At 34.0% G+C, this 21,005-nt stretch overlaps 1 protein-coding gene, 1 long non-coding RNA gene and 1 pseudogene across 2 annotated transcripts; all 3 read left to right on the top strand.

Annotated features, from left to right (window-relative positions):
- Nucleotides 1-64: 64 nt before the first annotated feature.
- Nucleotides 65-2,649, top strand: LOC131607558 (uncharacterized). Its single transcript, XR_009285336.1, has 3 exons — nt 65-649; nt 774-908; nt 2,536-2,649. It is a non-coding gene; the product is annotated as an uncharacterized LOC131607558 (long non-coding RNA).
- A 10,764-nt stretch (nt 2,650-13,413) lies between these two features.
- On the top strand, nt 13,414-15,653 carry LOC131605612 (uncharacterized). The gene is made up of 4 exons (XM_058877947.1): nt 13,414-13,720; nt 13,847-14,321; nt 14,429-15,009; nt 15,145-15,653. The coding sequence occupies exons 1-4, from the start codon at nt 13,414-13,416 to the stop codon at nt 15,651-15,653; spliced, it is 1,872 nt and encodes a 623-aa protein (XP_058733930.1).
- A 2,502-nt stretch (nt 15,654-18,155) lies between these two features.
- On the top strand, nt 18,156-20,960 carry LOC131602786 (F-box/LRR-repeat protein At4g14103-like; annotated as a pseudogene).
- The last annotated feature ends 45 nt before the right edge of the window (nt 20,961-21,005 follow it).

Genomic DNA, 21,005 nt, shown 5'->3' with positions numbered 1-21,005 from the left:
ATTCTCAAACGGGAAGTGATTCAAGGAGCTGAGTGGATCAGTAAGTGTGTTGGACAAGGGTGAACACAACAGAGTTTGAACGAAGAACCTACAGAGATGGGTTGCGTGAGGATTAAAGTTTCTGATCATGTATAGTGGGATCCATGCATTTTGGCAGATTATGTTTCTTCGTATGGAATGACCCTCAGACAGAGTAGTGAGATTATCTGAAGAGAAATGTGAGTAACATTCTTTCCCTCGGTTGGATAGATTTGAAGAGTTAGTTTTTCACGATGATTGAAAGGAATTCGAGGACGAATTCAATATAAGGGGGGGAGAATGTAATATCCCATATTATGATCAAGCATGATTATGAAATATTAAGAAAATATTATGGATTAATTTGCATTTAGAAAGATTAGTTGGAGTAGAAGGAAATTGGTTAGGAACTAACCAAGTGGCAATGGTGTAAATATGATTTAGTTGGAGGGCAATTGAGACAATTAACCTTATGCATGTGAACTTAAGGCTTGTTTGGATTGATAGTGCTTCATAAATCAGATTTTTGGGAGAAAGAAGAAAGGAATAGCCATTGAAGCAAAGAGAAGGAAGAAGAACTCATGAAGCAAGTTCTATTTTCGCAACTATTGATACAGCCCCACTAAATCAGGTATATCTCTCAACTCATAACTCCGATCGTAACGATTCCGGTCCCATTGGAAAGCTAACGAAATTCCCTTCGATTTGATGTACTGATTCGCATTCATGGGTTCTGTTTTGAGGGAAATAAGCAGGTTTGAAGTAGAGTGATCCATGCTGAGTTTGTGTGTGACTGCAGCTGCGAATTTGATGATGAAGAAGGTGAACCTTTGGGCAAGAAGGGAGTTCAAAGGCTGCATTAACACCACCTAAATCTCTATTAACCCAAGGTGAGTCCCATTAGATAGGACTTGGGTAGGAATGGGGATTGATTACATGTTGAATGGGTTAGTGAGACATGCCTGAATGTGTCAGTGTTTGGATGTTTGTTGTTGCATGCTTGATTAATTAGTGCATAATGTGTTCCTTTGCTATAAGCCTTTGCATGTTGGTGGTTCTGAGTATGTACCTGTTATAAATTCGTTGGGATTAGGTTAGTGATGCAGGGAACCAATTTAGAGCAATTGGGACTGGTTTGGAACCCTCAAAATGCAGAAAATTCATTTCTGGTACAGTGTAACCGGTTACGGGTGTTGGTGTAACCGGTTACGCTGCTGAAAATGCAGTTCTGGGCCATTTTTCGTGCCCGTAACCGGTTACGGTTTTGGCGTAACCCGTTACGCTGGGTTTAAAGGGGAAAAATCAGCAAACTTCGGAAATTCATAACTTTCAGCTCGGGCATCGGAATTGCGCAAATTTTATATCGTTGGAAAGCTAGCGACATGTATTTTCCAATAGAATTGGTCCCCAAATCAGAATGTGTGATTTAATAATATTGGAACCCTACTTAGTGAACCTCTTCGGGCGAGATCCTACATTACTAATTCCCCCGAGAGCAGTTCTGTTCCGAATAGAGAATCGAATGCCTCCTTAGTCGTGTGAGACTTGTTTAAATTATATTTGATCATGTTAATGCTGTTAATGATCATGGATGTGTTGATTCTCCGTATGCGGATCATTAATTAATGCATTATATTTGAATGCTTTATGATGATAAATGCTATTATGGCTTGATGATTTGTGTGACAATGACCACTTGATTTATGTTTGTTTTGGTCAACTTTCGGATATGATTATATGCATACTTGATGGGAATGATCTGGTGTATACTCATCATGTATGTTGTGATTTTGTGCATTAACGAGTACGCAATGGGAATGATCTGGTGTATACTCATTGCGTATGTCGTCATCTTTATGTCCCCCTCCACGTGGGAATGATCTGGTGTATACTCCGTGGATGGCCGCCAATGGGAATGATCTGGTGTATACTCATTGGTGGGAAGGGATAGCTGGGCATATTCACCGCTCTCAATGGGAATGATCTGGTGTATACTCATTGATCGGTATGATATATGTGGGTACTCAATGGGAATGATCTGGTGTATACTCATCGTGTTACCTAAAGAAATGCTAGTGCTTGGTGGGAATGATCTGGTGTATACTCACCATGTACTGAAAAAGGCATTTCCTCTGGCAGGAAAACATCGGATGTTGGTACGGTGAGATAGTGATACCATATCGGTATGATCACTTGCTTATTCACCCCTAGTGATGCCACATAGGCAATATCAGTAGGTCCTCTCCGGTGGGTTGGTACAATCATGGCGACGTGATTGTACTAGCAACATCATACTTGTGTGTTGTTTGTGTGTTAATGATATCTCATTGGTTAGTCACGGGACTTCTAATGGTGATATTGTCCTTGTTGTGTATTTGTACCTGGCCGTGAGGTAAACCCCGGATCCGCGGCGGATCCGTTGATTGCATGTACCTTGTAGGACCGTGTGAACCCGTAAGATAGGGGGACTCACTGAGATTTAGTAATCTCACCCCAATCAACTTATATTTTTTTCAGGTGTGGTTTAGTAGCGTTTGGTCAGTAACAGGTTTGGACTGAAGACTTGGAAGTGGTGTTGACTCGAAGACCTCGTTGGTTTTGACATTCCGCTGTGCAAGATCCATTGAAGACTCATGTATTATGTTTCCTAGTAGAATTTCATGTTGTATTTTATATGGATCTTTCTATAACTATAGCTTTTGTATGTACTCAAATACCAATTTTTAACGTTTCATGCATAATATACTAGTCAGTTATGTATGGGGTGTTACATTTGAGTTGTAATTATAACTTGACTTTTATTTTATTTTATATATTTATTTGCCTTTAAAAAAAACTCACGTTTACTTTGTTACAAACTCAAAAATAATATTTTTTATTAAAATATTCAGAAATAATATTATTGCAATGAAGAAATTCTACAATATAAATATTTTTATTAATTTAATATTTTGCAATCACATAAAAAAAATATCTATATATCACTATCGCTAAATAACAATCTACATAAAAAATTCACATTTTTTCTCTAGCTCTATTGTATATTTAATTCTTCAAAAAAAATATTTTGAATTAAAAAAAAATTGTAAATACTAGTATCCCCAAAATCAGACACATGTATTAATATTTGTGTTTATTAACTTTTTACAAAAATTAATATTTGTTATAAATATTATAGATATCATAAATGAATAGTAAAACATAAAACATATAATATATTTTACTAAATAAATAAATATAATAAAAAATTAATAATTATATGCTGATGATATAAAATATTTTTTATATGTGTATAAAAAAATCACATCTTCTAAATATTTCAAGTATTAATAATATAAAAATGACACTTCATATAATTTGATCGGATACATGTATAAAATAATTGTACACTGTCATGTCATGAACAAATATGTAATTCGTATCTAATCAGTACTCATAAAAATATTCATAATTGATAGTGAAAAACACTTGCAAAATGGACATGTGTGTATGACTACGGAGAATTAGCCACTAAAATAAATAGATATAACTGCGTGTATGGGTATCTCACTACCTACTAAAATAGAGAATATGTTGGGGCGAATTAGACTTTGTCAAGCATAATTTTGGCTCTAGGGATGACAATGGGGAGGATTTGGGCATGGTATTATAGTACATATCCCCATATTCACGCTTTTAAAAAATCTTCATACTCGTTTGGGCACCAACGTTAGGACTTGTACCCTTAACCTATAGGTATGTAAATACTCATACTAGCACTCGTTATCTGCATTTCTAATAAAATAATTTAATCAATTATAAAATAGCATATCATTTTAAATTTTTAACAACATTAGAACACTTTTCGACTATTGTATTGTTGAATTATAAAATAAACTAACACTTATATTAAAATACATAATAGCTTAACATTGATGTAATTTTTAAATTGATAGACATACATTTTAATATAATACTATAAATTAAAACATATAAATATATATTGTGCAGGTATGAGAATGGGTGGATATTAAGGTGCTTGTATCCATCCACGCTCATACCCGCTTATTTTAATGGATAGTTACCCAATCACATTGTACCCGTTTTGCGGGGTTTCACCCTACCAGTGGCAAATATTATTTTATAGGTACCCACTAGGGATGAGCCAAATTGTCATCTCTATCTAGTTCGCTGGAAATATCAAAGCCTATGTTTGACCTATAGCCTATCATAGACTTATTTTTATACCCGAGCCTCACTTTTTTAAACGCCTGATTGACTTGTTAGTCTACTTAAAAAAACCTATTTCTTTTAAACATATGTAAATAAGCAATTGAGATAATATTTACAAAGACTAAAAAACTAAAATATAAATGATACAAAAGTTTGTTTACATTAACTTATTTGAGTTTAGCATAAGTTTTGTGAGATTATTTGTTTAGGAAAATTTATGAAAACAACTTATGGATTGTTCATAAGGAGTTTTACCTATTTTCATAAGTTTTTTTTTAAGGTAACAAAGTTTTACTTTTGTATTTTAATTCAAATTACGAAATACTATTAATAATAAAAAAACTATTCATGTTTATTTAAATATGTGGACATGATAGGTTTAAAATGTTTTTTTATGCCATGAGGCTTAGCTTTTTAGCTAAATAGGCCTGTAAAAAATCTTAGGTCTTTTCTATTTAAATAAATCTGGTTTGACTTAGGCCTGTCTAGACTGGGCCATAGGCACCTGTTAGTTGGGATAGTCTATTCCCATCCCTACTATCCACCCTCATATATCTTAATACCCGCACAATATACATTTAAATATTTTAATTTATATTATTATGTAAAAATGTATGTTTGCCAATTTAAGAACTAACTCAATGTCTAAAAATGTAAAAATGTATGCTTACGATATTTTAACAACCAATTTTCGACTCGTGCAAACTTATTTCTAGAGTTTTAAAAATCTTCGCAGATACAATTCCAACTATTTATTTGTGAGGATTGTGAGGAACCGCCGATATCTTACTTTTAAACTAGGGAGGTTAAGTTTGGAGAAGTTTCAAACCCCAACAAATTATTAAAAATGTGTAAAAATGTAACTATGAGATGCAACGTAACAGGAGTGAGTTAGATTTGCTGAACTTTTGTCATTTTTTCTAAGTTTCTTAACTTCTTAATATTTTTGGAAGTGATAATGCTTAAGGTGCTTATTAAGAATATATAGAATTTTAAAGTGCAAAAAATAAATGACACAATGATTTATACTAGTTTCCCTTGTCAACTTAAGGCTCCGTATAGTCCCTCTATTCTCTTAGAGGATTTTTCCATTATATTTAGATGCTTGTACAAATTTTCACCAAGACATTTTACAACTTTCTAACACATAGACACTGTGAAAGAAACCTACTTTCTCTTTTACAACCACTTATCACTACAACCTTGATGATTAAGTAACATACACAACTTTGTTAATGAATTTGAATAAGTTTTATTGTTGGCTTCTATTTCCAAATTAACTCTTGTAATATTAGACTTCTCTTTCTTGAATTACAGTTTAAACTATATGTACCTTAGTGCTAAAAAAATTTAATGAAACTTTTAAGATATGTGAAAGATGCAAAGTTTCAAAACAAATTGAAGTATAAACACTTTTGAAAGAAAAATTGAATAATGTGAAAATTGAAATTTAAAAGAGGTTAATTTGTTTTCTGGTGTATGAAGCCTTATGTACACCTTTAGATGCCTCTATGAGTGGATGCATAAGTTTGAAACGGTTCTATGAAGCTTTGTCATTCAAAACAATGGCCTTGGTTGATGAAAAATTACCTCATTTCACGTGGTAATCAATTACCATAGGATGGTAATTGATTACCACAGGCCCAACTTCTAAAAATTTAAAATTTGAAAATTGGTAACTGATTACTAGGATAGGGATAATCGTTTACCACTGCTATTTGTTCGGAAAGTCATCAATTTTTCATTTAGGCTTCAATGGTTTTCATGCGTTTTGATTTCAGAAGCTTGTAAATGAAGTATGAGAAATTTTTCTGATCACTTTAAGGTAATATAGAGAGATTTGTAACAAGTACCTTAAAACTTGCTAATCATTTCAAAAAAAATCTTGATTTCCACTGATAATCTTGTTAACAACGTCCTCTTTAATATCCATTTGTCATCAAACCTCTTTTTCTTCTTTGATATCTATTTGTCTTCTTCAAAACCAAGCTATATTGAGAAGATCTTCTTCATAATCCCTCCCTTTTTATGATAACAAATACTTTTTGAACATGTGTTTTGTCCAAGGTTTGAAATTGTCCACCTTAGTTGTATGACTCCCCCTTAGTTGATATCTATTACAATTCTTGCAATCTTGAGAACCTGTATTTTCATATTAACCACAAATCACAATACATAACCACCTTTCACCCCTTTTGACATTATCAAAAAGAAGGAAAAAATGGCTATACACAAAGGGACAAATACCTGCAGATGTTAACAGTCATGCACACTTATACAAATGATAAATTAAATCATGCATTACCATAAAATAAACCAAAACTAACAAGTAAAAACATACAATGAAACAAAGTACTTAACACATACAAATTAAAATACTTACTATCTTAAAATAAATGCAAAAGAAACTTAAAGAATCAACATAAATAGACTATTATTCATCATCTTCACCAAACTCAAGCAACTTCAGTCTATATGAGAGACCTTCCAACTGGTTGTCAGTGGAAACAAACCTTGTAGGCATATAGGCTTGCATGGATAAAATCTGATCAAATATCATATAGTTTGTGATGATTTAAGATTTAAGGGCTGGTTCAAATGGTTCAGATGGGCATCAATAGAGGTTGAATGAGCAGTGGATGGAATGAAGTCACGTTTATGAATGCGTACCTTCTTTTCATCGTCCCAATAGACACCTATTTTTCCAGAACCTAAACCCTTATTTTGAACCCACTACTTCTTGTCGCGAATGCTTTCTCTTCCAGGTCTACAAGTCCTTATTTATAAACTCTTATAGTATGGGCTTGGACTCTTGAATCAAGTCCAATCTTCTCATTTTCAATCAGCTGCGCCATCTTCACACAAAATAGGAACAAATCAAATCAAATCAAATCCAAGTTTCCTAAAAAGTCTCAAAGATCCTTTTATGAAACCAAATAAAATATGCATTGTCCTTAAAATATCGTTTATTGGTTACGCCTGTATGAGCATTAGAATCCTCCAGAATCTCATATTTTTTAATCAAATCTTCAAGGATTTAAATCAACGGTACTGTCATGATGTTCTGGTATAGTTTGTCACAACATTTGTCAAAAACACGTGACAGTAGAACCTGTCATGACAGTAGGTCAAGATGTTACAACATTTATGCCAGATAAGCACCATATTTTATTAAAATGTATGCCAACCATAAAACCATGAATCTTACAATAACATTAATTTAGACTATTTCTAAATTTATATATATATATATATATATATATATATATATATATATATATTCAATATGATAACATTAAATAACGAATCTGTAAACCACCCAAATCGGACATTCTTGCTGCTTTCCAGCTTTCTGATTTTTGGTAATCACGAAATATATATTTTTTCTCTTCATCAACAAAGGTTTTAAGACACACTTCAACACATGTCTTTTGATAAGATTCATTCTTTGAACAAACCCCACCGCTTAATGATGAAGGGTATACCATATGAAAAGTTAGAATGAAAATGGTTTTTGAAACTGTAGATTTTGATTTTTGGATTTATGTTTTAGATGGTCCTTTCTTTCCTATTCATTTCATAAATAATTAAGTAGTGAACAAACTGAGAGAATTATGGACGACATAAGAAAAAGAAAAGGTGCAAAAAGGTTTTAAAGATAAGTACTTGAAGACAAATGTGTTACGTATTATATAATGCAATTATATTTCTAACTATAGCACGATCAAAGAAGTCTGAAACACCCTTGAAATGATCTATGAAAGTTCTATTGAGATTAAAAAAAGAAATGATGAACATATTAGACCAAGAGTTAAAGATACCAAATGAAAATGAAGATCTTCAGAGATGGTTCTTAAGTGTTAAAGTTCTTGACAATATTTTCACGAATTGAATTTCTAAGAAGTATCTAAGATTTAAGGAATGATGTTGGATATCTAAGCGAATTCTAAAAATCCAAAAATACGGTTTTTCTTTAAATAATTTACAAGAAACAATTAATAAATTAAAGATTACCAAGAAAACGAGTAACCGCTCGTTACTTTAATTCAGTTTAAAATTGATTTTGAACCAATTTCTATTTATAAATCGATTTATAATTAGTTTGCATTATAAATTCGATTATATATTTGATGTCTTTTAAAAAACCAATTTATTTTTATAAAAAATTATTTTTTCAAGATTTTATTTGTTTATAAGGAAAAAAATTATCACCAACAATTTATTTTTAAAAAATTTAAATTTCTGTTTTCAGAAAATAAAATTTCCTGGATTTTTATTTTCTAAAAATTGTATGTATTTTGGGAAAAAATGAGTTTTTTCGTCTTCATAAAAAATCAACTTTTTTAAAAAATAAAATATCTTTAATTTTTATTTATAGAAAAAAAAATTTTGGAAAAAAAAAATTTTGAAATGGATTTTTAAAAAATCATATTTTTAATAAGATGTTATTTATTAAAATAAAATTTTTAATTATGTTTTTAAAAAGTTAAAAATTTTAATTAATAAAAAGAATTTAAAGGAAAACAGTTAGATTATAAATGTGATAAATGTGAATATTAAAAAAATTAATTCAAAAAAAATTCCTTGGAGCTCTGTTAGGTTTTGCGATTTCCGGCAAGAGACAAGCTTTTCGACGAACAAAAGCGATTTACTGGGTTGGGGTGGATCCTGAGACTCATTGTAGTTGGTTTAAACTCCTAGCCTTAGGGTTATGGACCACTACAGTGGGTATTTAGGTTTTTGCCTGCTAACGGGAGTTTTGGGGATGGGGCGTGGCCGACTAAAGAAGAAGGTGGCGATGACTCCTTCGTCGAGTGTTAGGGTTTTCTCGTCAACACCAAACTCTAATAAGGATACAAGCAATACAAGTGATAACTCGAAGAAAGGAAATACAGGACCCATACTGGAAGCAATAGTGGAAGGGATATCAGACAAAGGGGAGGCTGAATCGCCAAAACCGTGGGTTGATATTATAAAAGGAAACAGACTGGCATCGAACGGAAGTGCGATTGAATACACTGCACCAATGCTAGTTAATGGAGAGATGGAGGTACACATTGAGGAGCAGGATGTAGCATCTGAGAAACATTTTTGGAGAAATGCCCTCATTATGTATGCTATAGGAGAGGAGTTATCAATGAATGCAGTCAAAAAATTTATGAACACCACTTGGAATTTTGTGACTATGCCGGATCTTTACTACAACGAATAAGGATATTTTATTATTCGATTCAAGAGTAGTGAGGACAAGACAGAAGTGCTCATGAGAGGACCTTACACAATCTATAAGAAACCAATTTTACTACATGATTGGAACCCCAAATTCACCTTGCACGATGATATTCTCAGGGTTTTGCCAATCTGGGTGATGTTTCCCCAACTGCCTCTTGTATACTGGGGAGAAAAAAGCATAGGTAAGATCGCAAGCGCTATTGGAAAACCTCTAATGACTGATGAATGTACCGCGGAGAAACTTAGGGTATCTTATGCCAAAGTGCTAATTGAGGTAGATGTTACCAAGGAGCTCAAGAATCAGATTACCATAAGAGACCCTGCAGGGGAGAAGCTGATTCAACAAGTAGACTATGAGTGGAAACCGCCTTTCTGTACTCAGTGCAATAAAGTTGGCCATGTGTGCAAGCAGAAAATTGAGAAGCAGAAGCAGATATATGTCAAGAAACAAACAGCCCCTAGTCAGGAAGTGATTAGTGTGACTAATCAAGCAAACAGCCATGAGAATAAGAGTGTTACTGAGAGGGAGGATCCTTGGATCCCAGCTAGAACTGCAAGCAGAAACAGGGGAAAAGAGCCAATTGAAACAACAGTGGTGGACGGTACAAATGGTTTTGACATCCTGAATCAAGGAGAGTGTTCCACAACTTTCCCTGTCCCATGATGCTTAGCTGGAATGTCAGAGGGCTAAATAAGCATGCTAGATGCATGGAGGTAAGAGCCCACCTCAAAATAAATAAGGTTAGTTGTGCTGCTCTTATTGAAACTCGAGTCAAAATAAAAAATAAAGAGTGTAGTAGGAAATGTCTTGGTTTAGACTGGCAATTCTTAGATAACTATGACCAGCATCTAAATGGTAGAATATGGCTGGGATGGGATCATAGAATCTGGAGTATCAAATTGCTTGGAGCTTCTGATCAATACATCCATAGTGAGGTATCCAATACTAGGGGGAATTCTCTCATTTATTGACCATCATTTATGCACAGAATCAATTAGTCAATAGAAGGAGACTTTGGACTGATTTGCATGACATTGGCAATACTATAAATCAACCATGGATTATTATTGGTGACTTTAACAATGTGTTAAAGAGTAATGACAAAATTGGAGGGAATGATGTCCATGAGTTTGAATATAGGGATCTGAAAAGCATGATGGAGAGTACATGGCTGTTTGAGCATGACACAAAAGGACTACATTTCACCTGGTCAAACAAACACTCTGCTGGATTGATATACTCTAGGATTGATAGGGCCCTATGCAATTGCAACTGGTTTACTAAGTTCCCTGAGAGTTTCATTGAGGTTCTTAAACCACACATCTCTGACCACTCGCCTTTGAGGCTCAGTCTGGAGATGAATAAAACTGAGGTATTCTAGAAAAGAAGGTTCCAGTTCCTGAATGTTGTGACTAAAAATCCAGAATATATGGATAGGCTGAGGGTTAGCTGGCAGCAAGATATGATAGGTAAACCTATGTTTAGGCTATGGAGAAAACTGATTAGGCTACAATCTGTGATGAAAGATCTCAACAAACATGTAACTGATGGAGTTAGGAAAATCAAAGAATACAGGGGAAAGCTTGGCCAGGCTCAAAGTTTACTACAGACTGACATGATGAATCCTGATTACTGCAGAAATGTAAAGCAATGGACTGAGGAACTGGTGAAGCAGACTGAATTGGAAGAGAAAATCTTAAAACAAAAGGCTAAAATTGACTGGATACAATTAGGAGATGGTAACAATGCCTATTTCTTTGCTAACCTACAAGCAAAAAACAAGCAAGTTACAACTCTTAGTCTTAGAAATCAGCAGGGAGAGACTATTACTGGGTATAAAGATCTGGAAAAGGAGGTCTTGGATTTCTATAAGCAGCTGATTGGGACAGAGAATCATAATATAAGACATGTGGATATCAATATTTTGAGGAAAGGCCCCCGATTAAATAGAGCTCAACAGATGTCATTGATCCAAAATGTGACTGAGGGAGAAATATGGAATGCAATTAAAGGAATGGGAGACAATAAAGCACCTGGACCTGATGGTTTCAATGCAAAAAATTTCAAAACTGGATGGAATGTAGTGAAAGGTGATGTCATAGAAGCAGTCCAAGACTTTTTCATCAACAAGAGATTATACAAAGCAGCAAATTGTGCTCTGGTGACACTGATCCCAAAGAATAAAGATGCTTCTACTATGAGGGAAATGAGACCTATAGCTTGTTGTTCAACAATTTACAAAATCATATCATGAATTTTGACTGCAAGGCAGAGCAAGGTGATTCACTCTATAGTTCATAACAGTCAAACAACATTTATGGTTGGTAGGAACATTCATGATAACATAATTATGACACATGAATTGATAAGAGGATACAATAGAAAGCATATCTCCCCAAGGTGTACCATCCAAATTGACTTACAAAAGACATATGACACTGTGAGCTGGGATGCCCTGGAAGCAATTATGCAAGATATGAGTTTCCCTAATCAGTTTATTGAGTGGATTATGATAGCTGTCAGAACAGTCTCCTACCGGTACCTTATAAATGGACAGATGAGTGACATTCTGAAAGCTATAAGGGGTCTGAGACAGGGGGGTCCAGTATCTCCTTTGTTGTTTGTTTTGATTATGGAGTATCTAAATAGATGTTTGAATGAACTCAAGCAGATCAAGGAACTGAACATCACAAACATTTGTTTTGCTGATGATTTGATGTTGTTTGCTAGGGTGATGTAAATTCAATCCAAGTAATGATGAATGTCTTCAATAGATTTTCTGATGAAACGGGTTTGAAAGCAAATCCATAAAAGTGAAAGGTGTTTTTTGGAGGTACCTGTTTGGAGGATCAGCAAGTTATTAGAGGAGCCACTGGTTATGTGGAGGGTAAGTTACCTATAAGATACCTGGGGGTGCCTCTAACTAGCAGGAAATTATCAGTCATTCAGTGCCAACCAATAATTAATAAAATGATGGTGAGGATTCAGCATTGGTCAGTAAAATTTCTCAGTTATGCTGGAAGGCAGCAGTTAGTGCAAAGTGTACTAATGGCAATCAGGGGCGGTTCTATAGCCCAGCAAGCCCGGGCACGCGCCCGGGCTCAACCCCTATTTTCTTTGTATTCCCCTAAATTTAATAGCCAATTTTTAAACGAAACTAGGGGCAAAATTAATAAAAGTAAGAGTGTAAAAATTAAAATAGATGAATACCCAATGGTCCAACCAGGCCCAACCCAATTAAATATTTATGACTTAAAACATAAATAAATAAAAAACAAAACTAAAAGTACCGCAAAAACCCTTTTTTATCTCTGAACCGCACCTGCTGCTGTCTGTTCGACTGTTCCTATTCGACTATTCCTATCTCCCTTACACGTTCCAGCTAGCACTAGCAAGTATGCTTCTCTTTCTCTTAATTTGTCTTCTTATTAGATATTAGTATATAATATAATGTAACAAATTGTTGCTACTGTAGAAAGGGTTACTAACAATAGTACTTCAATTCAATTTACATGTTGCTACTGTAGTCTGTATCTTTATGTTGGTTTTGGAAATCTCTTGCCACTGTCTTGTGCTTAGAGTATTCTTTTTAATAAAATTTTGTCTTTTCCAAACAAAACAAAAAAAATAGTTCAATATAGGTCAATTTTACATAGTTCAATATAGGTCAATTTTACATAGTTTAATTTAGAATGAATGATAGTTCAATTTTTCTTCTAATATTTATATTGTAGTTTTTATTTTAACAGAAACTCTACTCTATTTTTTTGGGGTTCTAATATAATATCAAAGATTTTGGTTAATTTAATAGGTCATTCATAATAATAAAATTCTCTTTTAATTTTGTGGTTATGAATTATTTATTTTATTTAATTATTTGGTCTTGTCAATTTGCGTGTTATAAATTGTTTAATTAAAAATTCGTTTCACTAAATCATTAAATTTCAGAGATGAGGAAGTTTTTGGTTCCTAGAACAAGTATTGAGAAAGTGAATGTTAAGCAACCGGAAGTCGAAGTAGAAGAAACACCCCCTAATGTGGCCAACGAGTTTAATCCAAATGAGATTGTGCGTGATCTAGGATGTAGGAAACAAATTCATGAGTATGCTCCGGATATTCAAGACCAAGTGAGGAGGGCATATATATTGAATGGTCCAACGCAACCTGATTTAGCAAGATTTCCTCGTACTCAGTTTGGGAAGTATTCAAGAGCATTTTGTAAAGCATGGTATAAGAATTATACATGGATTGAATACAGTGAGTCGAAGGATGCAACTTATTGTTTCTATTGCTTTCTTTTTAAGCCGCACGGGAGGGCCGAACACTTTGGTTATGAAGTCTTCAACAAAGACGGATTTAAAGATTGAACGCATGCATCTAAAGGCTTTAAAGATCATATTGGTAGTCATGATAGTAAGCACAACTCATGTGTGAAGCACTATGATGATTATAATAATCAAAGACAAAGTGTGACAAGTATCTTTGCTAGAGCAACTAGGGAATCAGAAGAATTGTATAAGATCCGTTTAACTTGTTCTTTAGATTGTACTAGATATCTCTTAGCACAAGGCATTGCTTTTCGTGGCCATGATGAAAGCTCTACTTCTCTAAACAAGGGAAATTTTAGAGAGATGGTGGATTGGGTAAAATCTAATGATGAAAAAGTAAGAGATGCTTTTGATCGTGGTCCAAAAAATTGCACTATGACTTCCGGTGACATTCAAAAGGAGCTTGCAACGTGTTGTGCACATGAAGTTACCAAGGTGATTATGGAAGAGCTTGGTGATAGACAATTCTCTGTGCTTATTGATGAGTCACGTGATATATCTGTCAAAGAACAAATGGCGGTGATGTTGAGGTTAGTACAATGAGTTTGTTATTGAAACTACTACAATTATTAACTTAAACTTGTAAATTTCATTCAAACATAGACGAATACATTTAAATTTTTACTTATTTTTCTAGGTTCTTGAACGACAAAGGGAAAGTTGTGGAACGACTTATTGCTCTACATCATGTCAAATATACTACATCTGAGGCACTAAAGGATGCTCTTTATGGTATTCTCGATCGTCATACGTTATCTATTTCAAGGATACAGGGGCAAGGATATGATGGGGCTTCAAATATGAGAGGTGAGTTTAATGGTTTACAAAGAAAGATTCTAGATGAAAACCCTTATGCTTTCTATGTCCATTGTTATGCTCACCGTTTGCAGTTGGTGGTTGTGTCCGTTGCTAGTAGTTGCTCATCTATTCATGATTTCTTTGAGTACATCTCCTTGATTGTAACCACAATAAGTGCATCTTGCAAGAGAAAGGATGCTTTGAAGGAGGCACAACACCAAGATATTTTGAATAAACTTGAGAGTGGTGAGATATCTCAAGGAAAGGGCTTGCACCAATCATCTAGTCTCGCTAGACCCGGAGATACTAGATGGGGTTCACATTATACTACCTTGATTCGTTTGTACCAGATGTGGTCCTCCGTGTTAGAGGTGCTTAGTATTATTGATGAAGATGGGCGTGGACCATCTCAAGCGGCGGGTTTGATAGAAAAAATGGAGAGCTTTAAATTTGCTTTCATTTTGAAGCTTATGTTAAAGTTGTTTGGTATCACCAATGAACTTTCAAAAATCTTGCAAACAAAAGATCTTAATATTGTGCTTGCTATGGAATTAGTTGATGATGTTAAAGCTCGATTGGCTATATTGAGAGAGAGTGGTTGGAATGATTTATTTAGTGATGTCCAAGAATTTTGTTTTGCTCAAAGTATTCCGGTGCCAAATATGGATGAAGAAATACCGGTACGGGGACGTTCAAGAAAAGAAGGGAGGACTGTCACTAATCTTCACCATTACCGTGCAGAGATTTTTTATGTTGCTATTGACAAAATGTGTGTGGAGATGGATCACCGGTTTTGTGAAGGAAGTAACGTTGTGATGGATTGCTTCTCATGTCTTGACCCCAAGAACTCTTTTTCCAAGTTTGATGTTGATAAGCTTGCTCGTCTTGCTAATATTTATCTTGCAGACTTTTCTGATGATGACCGTGGAACAATAAGGGAGCAACTTGAGACTTATGCACATCAAGTAAAAAGGCACGCTTCTTTTACTTCTTGTGAAGATGTTCAAAGTTTGGCTATGAAGATGGTTCAAACTGAGAAATATTTGGTATTTCCATTGGTTTAAAAGCTCATTGAGTTGGCTTTGATATTACCGGTGTTGACAGCATCCGTTGAAAGAGCTTTTTCAGCAATGAAGATTATCAAGTCTAATTTGCGCAACAAGATCAACGACGTGTGGTTCAATGACTTGATGATATGTTACACCGAGCGGGAGATATTCAAGTCACTTAAAGATGTTGATATTATTCGAACATTCACCGCAAAGAAGTCTCGGAGAGGGCATTTACCTGTTAATTTTATTTAGCACACTATTCGCAGGTGAGGTTTCATCTCTCTTATGTAGCACACTTTATTATTATTTATATATTGTCACATGTAACGTTCAGTTAAATTTTTTGCCCAGGCTATAAAAAATTTCTGGCTCCGCCACTGATGGCAATATCAGAGTATTGGATGAATGTCTTCCCCTTACCAAAGAAAGTTATAAGGAAAATTGAATCACTTTGTAGGAGTTTTCTGTGGTCTGCAAAAGATGATGGTAGGAAAGCATTGGTTGCTTGGGACAGTGTGTGTGAACCAAGGAATGCAGGAGGTTTGAATTTCAAAAAGCTAGTCAATTGGAACAAGGCCTTAATTCTGAAACTGCTTTGGAATATACACAGTAAAGCTGATAAGCTGTGGATCAGATGGTTGGATACCTATTTTATGAAGGGAACCCCTGTTCTTCAATGACAAGTAACTCAAACAAGTTCTTGGATGCTAAATAGTATACTGAAATGCAGGATGTACACCCTAAATAACTTGGCTTGGGAGAAAGCAGAGCAAACAAATACTTTCAACACTGCATCCAACTACAGAGAAATTTATGGAGAGAGTGTGGAGGTACCCTGGAAATACATTTTCTTCCAGAATCGAGCGAGTCCTAGGGCTAAGTTCATTCTATGGCTGACATTGCTTGGGAGACTTTCTACAAAGGATAGACTTAAGAGATTCAGTATGATTCAAGATACGACCTGTTGTTTTTGTACGCAACGAGAAACATTGTTTCACCTTTTCTTTGATTGTGACTATACAAGCAAAATTTGGGAGACAATGTTGTCTTGGAACGGATATAATAGGACAGGTACGACATGGGACAAAGAGAAGGTTTGATTGATTAAAAAAACGTCCAAAAAAGGATGGCGAAGATAAATTCTAAGAATCACACTTGCTTCATGAAGTGGTATCAGTTCTACTTTCAATGACTTCAATATTGAGCCATGTGGAGACCTTCTCCATGTACTTGTTGTTGGTTGCTCTTTTACTCGGTACTCGTCATCATCATTTCTTTTAATCTTGCATGCTTTGCCAATTTATTTTAATCTTTCTTAAAAAGACAAAGACAAATATAATATAAAAAAAGGAACGTGATGTATATAAGGTAATTAATTACTTGCATGCTTTCTTATTATTTTTTAATAATTAATTACTTTCTATTTATTGTTTATGCATATCAGGTAACCAATAAATTTATTATTTTAAATAATAACGTTTCCTTTTCTCTATATTTAAAATTATTTATAATTTTATTTTTTTTAATTTTCTTTTTATAACAAATAATAAAAAATTGATGTTCACAAATATGTTAATTTATATTAAACTTTAAAAATAACATGCAAAAAATAAAAAAAATTATGTAAATGCAACAAAAAAAGTAACTAAGAAAATGTGTTATTTGCGCAATTGATATAATATTAATTCTGACTTAAAATACTTTTAATCCAATTTTTTAAATAATTTTTTAATCGATAAAATATTACATTTTTTTTAGCTTTTATTATTCACATTTTTTTAACAAAATTATATTTTGTATTAAAAAATCTTATTGATCTAAATTTTTTACGGGTATTAGACATTTTTTATACATTCAATTATTATTTTTTCACGGGTACTGGATATTTTTCTATACATTCAATTATTTGTTTTTTACGAGTATTAGATATTTTTGTAATAATTTAATTATTATTTTTGCACGGATACCAGCCATTTTTCTATACATTCAATTATTTTTCTAATTATTTAATTATTATTTTTTCACGGGTACCATACATTTTTCTATACATTCAATTATTATTTTTTCACGGGTACCAGATATTTTTCTAGTTATTTAATTATTATTTTTTCATGGGTACCGGATATTTTTCTATACATTCAATTATTATTTTTTCACGGGTACCAGATATTTTTCTAATTATTTAATTATAATTTTTTCACGGGTACCAATATTTTTCTTATACATTCAATTATTATTTTTTCACGGGTATCTGAATTTTTCTAAACATTTAATTATTATTTTTTCACGGGTACCCGACATTTTTCTATACATTCAATCATTATTTTTTCACGAGTACCAGACATTTTTCTATAAATTCAATTATTATTTTTTCACAAGTATCAGCACGAATTTTTTATTAGTTTAAAATGTGTTCATAAAAGTATTGAGATCCGCGTGGCTCGTTCTAAAACGCTCGATTGATCTAAAAGCATAGAATTGGTGAAAGACACCTCCCTTTCCCACCTCAACGTCAGAGGATCAGGTTCCGTCGCCCAATTGCATCAGCAGTTCGCAGCAATTTTTCCCTCCCTCAAAATTAAAATATGGAACCCTAGAAACACATGAGTTTTCAAGTTTCAATCCATTTTTTGCGAGTACTTGCTGCAGCCTTCCAGTCCATCGGAAAAGTAACATCTCCGACGACGACGGCAAGGTATTTTATTAGCATTCTCCATTAGACTTCAATGTATTTTCTAGGTTTCCCCCAATTGTTTCCCTTTCCAATCGAACACAAATTTGCTTTGGCTTCAAATTTCGCTTTATGCTTACTCATCTGCTTCTTGTTTATGATATAATTCCATTTTTCTTTCTTTTTAAGCTTTACCAACACAAAATGAGGAGCTTGTATGATCGTCACGAAGAAAGTGAGATTCTAGAAAGGATGAAGAAAAGAAGGCTATGCGAGAATCAAATTGAAGAAATTTATGAAAATGAAGACAGGCTAAGTGACTTACCCGACTGTGTTATCCTTCACATTTTATCATATTTGAACACAAAACATGTCGTTCGAACTTGTGTTTTGTCCACCAGATGGAAACATCTTTGGAAACGTATTCCTACTCTTATATTGCATTCTTCTAGATTTACCACTTTGAAGAATTTCACCATATTTGTGAATAAGATTTTGACTCTTCGTGATACCTCAACTGCACTACATGCACTTGATCTTTACCGTCACGGTGATATTGAGCCTCAACTCCTTAAAAAGATTTTAAACTATGTTTTTTCCCGTAATATTCACCTCAGGGAATTAGGAATCTCGGTCAGTGCCGATAGTGATCTCATTCTGAGCTGTGTTTCTTCATGCCGGGCTCTTACATCTCTTCAACTCTCAATATTCCCTAGAGGTGGTTATACAGAAATGTTATTTCCAAAATCTTTTAATTTGCCTTTATTGACCACCTTGGATCTAACAAATTTTGTCTTTTATGGTGGTGAAAACCGTTGTGCTGAGCCCTTTTTGACATTTACCAAGTTGAATAGTTTGGCCCTTCATAGCTGTAAGACAAGGGATGCAGATTTCCTCAGCATATCAAGTGAGATACTTGTCAATTTAGCTTTGCATGATAATTCAAAAGACTTCGTAAGAATCGAGCTTTCTACTCCAAATCTTCGTACCTTTAAGTTTACCGGTGCCATTATTCAGAAAATATGTGGGAGTGGACTTTCTTCTGTTAAAAAAGTAAATATTGATTCACAAAGTATTTTATTTTGGTCGAAGGAGGCTTTGGTTCTACTCAATTGGCTGCTAGACCTTTCCAATGTAGAATCATTAACTGTCACTTCTACTATTCTTCAGGTCCCTTGTCAGTTTTTAGGCTTTATTTTTTTTCCACTTTCTTAAGATGATATTTTATATTTTTTAGTTGACTTGTATAAAACTGATCTTAATTCACCCTCATTTCTCAGATTCTCTCCTTAGTTCCTGATTTATTCGATGTTAAGCTCCCTTCTTTGTGTAACTTGAAGTCATTGGAAGTAGAACTGATACCACTTCATGAAGGAGGTTTATTACGATTAGTGAAAGATGCCATGTTAAAGAAAGCTGCTGCCAAGTCACGTAAAGAAGTTGCTAAGTTAAAAAAGGCATTTAAAGCACGTTTGGAACCACCTGCCATACCTGATGGAATAGTTGACTTCTTGCGACAAAACTCGCCATTTGCAGAAGTTAACATCAACACACGTTTCTCAAATTCTTTTAATCTGAAGCAGGTAGTTATTTAAAAACCATAAGGGAGTGCAGTGTGGTATTTTTATTAAGAATCTGAGCTGGCAATTTTAAATGGAACAACCATAAGAAGAGTTTGTGATTGTTTGTTACTAAACAGGTTGAAGAATCTATTAAGGGTGCAAAGATTATCGAATCCCGTTCGCCATTCTTCCCATTTGCCGCACCTGCTTCTAATGCTGCTCCTTCTCCTGTCGTTGAGCCTGCCACTCCTGCGACTCCCAATCTTCCTCTGTCTCTCTAAAAAGGTAACAGTCCTTACATGCATTTTGTTAGGCCCCCTTTGCCCTCTGTGTTTCTATTACTAAATTTTTAGGCCATTTGTTGTTTCCACCTGGAGATTTCCATATTGTGATACTTCAGAATGAGATAGCATATTAGATAGTTAGGAACCCTTGTCTGCAATTTACTCAAGTAGAAATCATTCAAGAATGAAGACAGAGGCATCTATATCTAAATCAGTTTTGAATCTTTCCTATTCAGTCATTCAAGTAAAATAGTAAACTTTTTTTCATACGATTGATTTTGCAATGCCAATTGATAGTGTTACTTTTTCTGCCCCTAGGATGATAAATCATCCAATAAAGATAAGGAGGAGAAGCACCAACATGACACCAACTCTCCACTTCAAGATAATGGGCAGTGAAGAGTTCTCATATTGCCAACAGGTTACTGAATGTGTTGTTTGATTTGGTACATGACCTCTTCGTTTGAGGTCCATGAGATTCATCTAGCTGTTAGTCTCCAGTTTTGAAGCCATACTGTAATATACTTTTTCAGCGACCATCTTGGAGTATGTTTTGGATACTAAGTTGTAATGTACAAATCACATTCTCTGCCACTTATACGTGTGTCTATCCCTGTATGAACAAGTTTCTTTTGTTTTTGGCAGCCTTCATGAATCATTTAGATGCTACTGGATCTTGTTTATCAATGACTGTTAATTATTGCTATAAATTTATTGTATGATCCTAACAATTCAAGTTTTTTTGTTTGCTATAATTTTCTTAACTGTAACTTGTACCAAGGAGGAACTTATATGATTATCATACTATTATGTTTTTTTATTTTATAATGTTTTCTTTTTTCCCTTA

The sequence above is a fragment of the Vicia villosa genome, linkage group LG5, assembly GCF_029867415.1.
Source record: "Vicia villosa cultivar HV-30 ecotype Madison, WI linkage group LG5, Vvil1.0, whole genome shotgun sequence".
Taxonomy (NCBI): Eukaryota; Viridiplantae; Streptophyta; class Magnoliopsida; order Fabales; family Fabaceae; genus Vicia; species Vicia villosa.
Note: the sequence above shows the minus strand (reverse complement) of the source record. Positions and strands in the feature narration are given on the sequence as shown.